Source organism: Condylura cristata, unplaced genomic scaffold (genome assembly GCF_000260355.1).
Source record: "Condylura cristata isolate star-nosed mole 26May11 unplaced genomic scaffold, ConCri1.0 scaffold00031, whole genome shotgun sequence".
NCBI classification, from domain to species: domain Eukaryota; kingdom Metazoa; phylum Chordata; class Mammalia; order Eulipotyphla; family Talpidae; genus Condylura; species Condylura cristata.
The window spans coordinates 16,813,005-16,821,376 of record NW_004567132.1 but is presented as its reverse complement, the minus strand read 5'-3'; the positions used below and the strand labels follow the sequence as shown (position 1 = coordinate 16,821,376).

General features: G+C 44.0%; 1 protein-coding gene across 1 annotated transcript in view; it reads left to right on the top strand.

Moving 5' to 3' along the window:
* Positions 1-2,631: 2,631 nt before the first annotated feature.
* The window catches only part of MOB1A (MOB kinase activator 1A), a 17,784-nt gene continuing 12,043 nt past the window's right edge, over positions 2,632-8,372 (top strand). Inside the window, exons 1-2 of the mRNA XM_004691541.2 lie at positions 2,632-2,787; positions 7,412-7,578. Coding sequence (XP_004691598.1) covers positions 2,774-2,787; positions 7,412-7,578 — 181 coding nt within the window. The 5' untranslated portion in view covers positions 2,632-2,773. The remainder of the gene's footprint in view (positions 2,788-7,411; positions 7,579-8,372) is intronic.

The window sequence follows — 8,372 nt, the reverse complement described above, 5'->3', positions numbered from 1 at the left end:
AGGACTGACAAACTGGGAGGGTGAGCAGAGTGCAGAATTTGGACTGACTGGTGTAGAGGAAGTGGTGGGCTGGTGAAAGGAGTGTGACAGAAATTCTTTGAGGTTCTATGGCCAGAACTGTCAAATTTCTTCAGATCAATTGAATCATTTTAACATTTCTGCATAAAGATGTCTAAAGTTTCCAATCTTTCACATGCTGGGTAACATTTTCTATTGTCTATCATTTTGGTGGCCCCTTTGGGGCCCTTTGGGGCAACTTAAAGAAGATGAAAATAAAATTTGTTTCAAATGACCAGTACGCATGTAAAAAGATTGCAACACTAACCAACAGGGAAATGCAAATCAAGGTCACAAGATATAACTTCATACACAGGAGGATGGCTACACCCAAAATGATAAGACAATAGCAAATGTTACCCAGGATGTGGGTTAAATGTACAGTTACCATATGAACCCAGTCATTCCTAGTATATTCCCCAGAGAAATTAACACGTTTGTCTACACACACAACAAAAACAAAACAGGAACTGTTCACTGCAGTACTTTCCATATTAGTCAAAAAGTGAAAACAACCCAAATGTTCATTAATAGATGGCCCCCCCAAAAAAAAAGTATACTCATACAGTGAGATATTATCCATATATAAAAAGGAATAGGGGCCTTCCTGGTGGTGCAGGGGTTAATGTTAGCACCATCAAGCTTTTGCTAGCCATGCCTGCCACAGAGGCATGAGTTCTAACCCTGACCAGGAAGATGATCCACATGGCACAGCAGACCTCTCCTTGTCTCAACGGCTGCTCCCCTCAGCAGTATATTTCACTAGATTGCCACCTGTTCTGCTCCCCATTCTGTCTCTGGTAAACCCCCTCACCCCTTCCCACCTCCTGCTTTCACCCCAGTTCTTATATGCATAAATAAAGCTAAAATCTAAAATCTAAAAAAAGAGTTCTGATAGATGGTGGGACACTGATGAACCTTAAAAGTGATGGAGGAAAGAATAGAAAACCTAAAGGAGGCATCAGGAAATTAAAGCCTGACTCACACAAGGAGGTGGCGGTAGAAGGATTAACATGACCATTAACTCAGCTATAGAAATCAAGATCCATCCTTAGGCAACAGTGCCTTATCACAAGGTGTTAGGCCCAAGCCAGTATCAGACTGCTGTAGGGAGTGTGGGAGCACAGACCTGAGGGTAAAGATACAGAGATTGGACCCATTGAATCTTCAGTCCTGATTCCACATAGTTACCCACAATCAGCAGAAAGAGGCCACTCCACAAAGGAATGAGCCTCTCCCAAAGACAAAAGGATGGTATGAATGCATTCTCTGTTCTGGCATAGGTCAGCAATCCTTCTGCCTACCTGTGCCTATGCAGGTGCTTCTTTCCACTAACTCTCCTCCAGGGCAGCAGCCTCCTGCCCGCAGGTGACCTGTTCCATTTCCGACATTTTTGCACTGACTTCCTTCAGCAAAAGGCATCTCTCCTCAAAGCCTCCTGCCTGCAACCATGCAGGACTCTCTCAGCAAACCTGTCCCATTTGGGGCAGCTCTTTCTCCCTACTTGTGCCTATGCAAGAGTCCTCTATTTTGTCCCTTTTCCTAATAAAGCTGCCCTTTAAATATAACTAACTAACGTAATTGTCTGGTGGAGAAACTCGCCTGGGAAACTCACTGCCTGAAGCTGAAAGGGGAGCCCTGGTGAAACATTTACCAGAGGGAACCCTGACTCCAAATTCACTCAACTCCAAAAACGACATTAAAAACACTCCGCTATAGCAGGAGTATAAAGGATCAGGCGAGAAAATAATAATAATGAACAGCTATATGCCAGGGACATTTTACAGGGTGGAGTGGAGAGTGGGATCAAAAAGGGTGGGGGGAGGTAAGTGCACTGGACTATGGTGATCGCACGCGGGTGATTGGTGATGGGAAGCCCACGGGGATTACAACTGAGATGGGAAAATGCACAAAATGATGTAAAAATAAACTATTATGTTATTTAAAGCAAAACACTATGCTAAGTGAGAGAAGCCAGTCACAAAAGACTACGTAGGGCATGATTCCATTTGTAGAAAAATGTCCAGGTTATGTAAGCCATATAAAAAGAAGCTAGAGTAGTTGTTGCCAGGGGGTGGGAGGAGGAAGCCATGCAGGAGTGACTATTTAATGCGTTTCTTTTCGGGATGACGAAAATGTTTTAGAATTTGATAGTAGAGATAGTTGCACAGCTCTGTAAATACCTGACAGTAACCACAAGGGAGACTATGTTCACGCTATATGAAATGTGAATTATACGTTAACTTAAAAGCCAAATTAAAAGTCGCAGCACTCAAACTAGCCACCGGTGAGACAAAACAGCCAAGGCACCCAAGAACCTAATTTCCAGCCCGACTACACCCTCCACCCCCTGGGCGGAGCATCGAGATTCTAACCCGGCTCCGGCAGAAGGAAGTCGGAGCCTGGAGGCCGCTGATTGGCTGGGCTGTGGGAGTGGGCGGAGCGAAAACGGGCCCCTCCAGTCCTTATCGGCGAGGCGGGGCAGAGCGACGATTTCGCTCGCGAGATTTTGCTTGTTCCGCATCTCTGGTCGGCGAGGTGGGGGAGGCGGGCGCGGTGGGTTGCACCGGCTGCGTCGGCTCGGAACCGGGCTGGAGCAGCGGCGGCCGGGGCTTCCGCTCTTCGGGAGCTGAGGACCGTCGCTCCCTTTCAGCTCCCGAGCGGGCGCCCTCTTGAGCGCGGGGGGCCAGCGGCCCCTCTCCCCTAAAGACTGACGATGAGCTTCCTCTTGTGAGTTGACCGGACGGATGGCGCAGGGCGGGGGGCTGAGAGTTGAGGTGCAGGAAGGGGACGAACGAGCGCTGCAGGCGAGGGCCCGACCTGGGGGGTGGAGGTCGGGATGGCCGGCGCCTGCGGGTGCGACTCGGGGCCACGGGCGCGTCTGGGAGGTGAACCCGGGCAGGCTGAGGTGAAGGTCGAGGTGGAGGAAACGGAGCGAGGGGGTAGCGGAGTTGGCAGGCCCCACGCCGGCAAACTTTCCGCCCCAGCGCCCCTGAGGGGAGGGACGACCTGGGGGCGTATCCGGAGGCCTTCCGCAGGCTCCCGATTTCTCTCAAGTTTCCAGCATTCTCGTGACGATCCTTGCTGACTTAGCTATTGACCCCACCGTTTATCTGGTTTTATTACCGTCAGTATTGCGTTATCCGGAGGGAAAGCCCGGCTCCGGGACAGCCTGAGGTGCCGCCGCTTGAGAAGCTGACGTTAGGCTGCGGCCAGACTGTCAGCCCACTTTGTTAACTAGAGGCCAGTTAACTCGCTTCTCGTTGCCTGGGTGAAATACTGTTTTAGAGGTAAGGCTGGACCCACAGGCGGCCCGGGTGGAACAGTTTGTAAACGCTCTGATGTTCTTACACCCGGTAAGGTTGGAGAAGCCTGGTTCTAGCACTTTCTTCCTAGTTGTATCGACCTGGTATATTGCTAGCATGTATATTGTAGGGTTGAATGTCTATCCTGCTTTGTACACATCTCCCACGTACTTGATAATTGCCTGGTGTTTCATAACCAAAATTCACCTAGTTAGTGTGAGAAATTTGGATTCTTTCTAGTATTATGCTACTACATGACTGTCGGATACTCCAGATCGTATCCGAATCAGTTTCTCTGGATTATTGGTTTTTTTTTTTTTTGGAAAAGATTTATTTATGCATGCAAGAGCTGGGGTGCAGGCCAGAGGTGCTGGGAGGGTGTGTGTGGGGGGGTGCAGGCCAGAGGTGCTGGGAGTGTGTGTTGGGGGGGTGCAGGCCAGAGGTGCTGGGAGGGTGTGTGTGTGTGTGTGTGAAGTTTCGCCAAAGACAGAGTGGGGAGCAGAAGAACAGGCAGATGCACTGAAATACACTGCTGAGGGGAGCAGCAGGAAGGACAGGGGAGGTGTGCTGTGCCATGTGGGTCATCCCCCCACCCCCCCACCCCCGCCCCCTGGCCGGGGATTGAACTTGTTCTGCAGTGGCTGCTGATAGCCCAATGGTGCTGCGGCATAAACTCTTGCGCCACAAGAGGGGCAGTAGGAGGGGACCGCCACCCTTTCTTTTTATGATTTATTTATTTATGCATAGAAGAACTGGGGTGTAGGCCAGAGGTGGGTGAGTGTCTGAGAGAGGATTCACCACAGACCTAAGGGGAAGCAGAACAGGCAGATCTACTGAAACACTGCTGAGGGGAGCAGCCGGGAGGCTGGAGAGGTTGAGGTCTGCTGTGACATCTGTGGTTTAGCTCTTTGGCGGTAGATCGAAACCTCAGGCCTCAGCGCTGATGGCTTGATAGCACTGAGACTTAACCCAGCTAGGCCTTCGGGAGGCCCCTGGGTTATTTTTCATAAGGACATAGTCTCCAGAGTATGTGCATCATGTCTAAAAGTCTGTGAGATTAAGATTTTTATAAGCAAATTTCAAGTGACTGTAACAACAGTCCTTCCCTTCATTGTTTTTCTTGAGTTGATGTATCCGCATTGATTTTTTTGTGGATGCACAGTTGCTTTTTGGACCTAAAGGTAATGCTATTTATTTCATTTCAACTTTGTTCTGTTGATGGACGTTAAGTTTCCACTTTTGACTATTAGGGATAATGCTGTGAGCTTTTGTGTACAGACTTTTGTATGAATGTGTGTTCATTTTTCTTAGGTGAATACCAAAGAGCAGAATTGCTGACTTACTGTAACTGTTTAGCCTTTTGAGGAACTGAGTTGCTGAACTTTTTCAAAGCACTGCATTTTGCAGCCCACCAGATTGTATGAGAGTTTCAATTTCCCTACATTCCTAGCATTTGTCTTTTGTTATGTTTTACACCATAAAACTTTCAGGTGTACAACATTATAATCCCCCATTTTACTATAGCTAAAACTAATCAGCAATTCTTTTTGATTATAGTAGTCCACAGTGGATGTGAAATGGGATCTCATTGTGATTTTAATCTGCATTTCCCTAATGAATACTGATGTTGAGTATCTTTTTGTGTGCCTGTTGGCCACCTGTGTATCTGCTTTGGAGTAATATTTTTCAGATTCTTTGGCCGCTTTTAAATTTGGTTATTTGCCCTTTTTTTTTTTAATTGTAAGAATTTATCCTGAACTAGTACTTTACTGAATATATAATTTGCAAGTATTTCCTCTCATGGCACTATTTAAAGTATAAAGGTCTTAATTCACATGATGATGATACTGAATCTTTTTTTTTTTGTCAGACTTATTTATGCATACAAGAACTAGGGTACAGGCCATAGATGGGGAGGGTGAGAGGAGTCACCAGAGATTGGGTGGGGACTAGAACAGGCAAATATAAAATATACTGAGGAGAACAGTGGGCAAGACAGAAGAGGTCTGCTTACACTATGTGGGACCTTGCCCTGGCTAGGGATCGAATTCTATGTCTTTAAGCTCTGTGCCACCAGGAAGGCCCGGAATCTTGAAATATTTCCTCATTTACTATATTTAGCTTGCCATTCACTGCTTATGTCTAATTTTTTATATATATAATAGTTTTTTTTTAAAAATATCATTTTGTGCGTTTTTCCATCTCAGTTGCAATCTCCTTGGGCTTCCCATCACCAAATCACTCATGTGCCATCACCATAGTCCAGTGCACTCCCCCCCACCTCTGTTTTTATTTCCAATTTAAAGGGCCATTCCTTTTAATTTAGTACTTCCCTATTAAATATAGGGCTTTGTTATGTTACAAACTTCCATGTTTGGTTTTTAGTGTTTTTGTAATTTCTTTTTACTACTTTACTCTCCAGGATAATCTTCTGCTGTACATTTGGCTTTGTCATTTCTTAAGCATTTCAGATCTTTTCTGTGTAAATACATATAGCTCTAGCTTGTTCTTAACTACTGTACTGTATTCCATGATGTGATGCATCTTAGTTTATTCATTCCTCTACTGATGAGCTTTAGGCTTGGTCCCAGGTTTCTTATCACTTAAAACAATCTTAGAAAAAAATAATATATGAATTTTAAGATTTATTTTATTTATGCATACAAGAGTTGGGGTGTATGTTAGGGTGGGGGAGGGAATGAGAGAATTTACTAGAGACAGAGTGGGGAGCAGAACAGGAAGATTGACTGAAATACACTGCTGAGAGGAGCAGTGGGCGAGACAGGAAAGGTCTGCTATGCCATGTGGGTCAGCTCCCCTGCTGGGGATTGAACTCATGTTGCAATGGTTATGGATAACTTCCAGTGCCGAGACTTAGCCCCGTGTGCCACCAGGGAGGTCCAGAAAATATATTATTATTCATATCTAGGAAAGATACCTAGAAGTGGAATGGATGGATTAAAGAGGATTTTACTTAATGCTGTGATTCACCCCTTCCTAATACTTACTGTAATTATTTTTTTTAAGATTTATTCATTTATGCATACAGAACTGGGGTACAGACCAGAGGTGCAGGGGGTGAGAGAATTCACCAGAGACAGAGTGGGGAGCAGAACAGGCAGATCGATGAAGTACTGCTGAGGGGAGCAGCGGGCGGGTCAGGAGAGATCTGCTGGGCCATGTGGGTCACCTCTTGGGCAGGCGGGGATCGAACTCATGCTGAAGTGGCTTTAGATCCTAGTGCTGTGCTTTAACCTGCTGCGCCACCAGGGAGGGCCCTTATTGAGCAACTTTTTAGTGGTTTGTTAGTCATTGTGTTTTTCTTTCAAGATTGCCTGATATCCTTAGCCGCTTTTTCTGAAGCCTTGATACAGTTAGTTCTTTGTAAAAGACATTGTAGTTACCTTTTGTGTTGTCTTTTTGCTTTGTTAGAGAAATTTTAATTGTTCTGATTAGAAATCTTTTGGTATTTTCTCAGCTTTGTGTGAAGAAGGCCTTCCTTAATGATAGCATGAGAGAAATAAAGAACTCCTCCCCCATAACTACTTATTTATTTTTGTGGGTAAAAACTTCAAAATGTTAAATGTTAATTTTTGTGCTTTGCTTTGATAGCATCGCAAAAATTTTGACATAAAAAGCTGGATATTTGTGCTATAATAACGTTAAGGCTGTCTCCCAACACCATTTTCTTAGGTAGAAATTGAGGCTAAAAAGTGATTGGGCTTCTTAGTCGCAAAGTAAGTGGCAGATCAGGGACTACTGGGATTCAGGGTTTTTCCCTTTTGTTTAAAGTGCTCTTTCTATTATTCTAAACTGCTGGCTTGAGGCATAGTAAAATTGCCTTCTATGTATGTGCAGCTGTGCTGCTAAAATCCAATTTGTATGGGAGGAAACAAATTTAAAGCTTTCTTTCATTGTGATCATCATTGTCCCCCAATACCAGTACCTTTCAAGGAATAATTTATATTCTCAACAATTTATCTAGCTAGAATTATGCCATTCTGCTTCCAGTCCTAAAATAAAATACACTTTTACTTTTTACCTAACAGCAGCAGCCGCTCTTCTAAAACATTCAAACCAAAGAAGAATATCCCTGAAGGGTCTCATCAGTACGAACTCTTAAAACACGCAGAAGCAACTTTAGGTAGTGGGAATCTGAGACAGGCTGTTATGTTGCCAGAAGGAGAGGACCTCAATGAATGGATTGCTGTTAACAGTAAGTTTTTTTAAAAACTTTCAACTTTGCTGGTTTATAGAAACATTTTTGCTGAAGTTTTTCTGTTCATGATATTTCTTTATATTATTTGTAAACTAAACTATAAATAAAAACACATGCAAAACTTTGTTCTCTTCAGAGCTCTTGGTAGTAGTTGTCTGGATGAGAGATACCTGAAGAGAAATAATAAGTACTTTGGGGTAATTTCTGAGGAAAAAGATATGAATTGTTGAGTAAGGTCAAATAATACATTAATAAGTGCAAGAATTCTACCTCTGTGCATACCATCACATTGTAGGGGATTTATATTCACAGTTGTGCTTCAGATGCCAACCCCTACTGCCTGTGTATGTAGAAAAGTCAATTGCAGTTCATATAATCAGTCCCTTGATAGCTGTGACTTATGAGTAGTCTGAAGGAAACTGAAAGATTGGGAGAAAATGAAGAGAAGAGACCCATGAACTGAAAGTTACTCTTGAGTTCAAGACATGTTAAGAATATGCTAAGTCTGTAGATTTTTTTAATTTATTTTTTATAAATATAATAGTTTATTTTTACATCATTTTGTACATTTTTTTTTTCATCTCAATTGTAATCCCTGTGGGTTTCCCATCACCAAGTCATCCATGGATTTTTTTTTTTTTTAAGATTTATTTATGCATACAGAACTGGGGTACAGGCCAGAGGTACAGGAGTAATGAGAGGATTCACCAGTAGCACAGCGGAGAGTAGAACAGGCAGATCAACAAAAGACACTGTTGAGGGGAGCAGTGAGTGGGTCAGGAGAGGTCTGC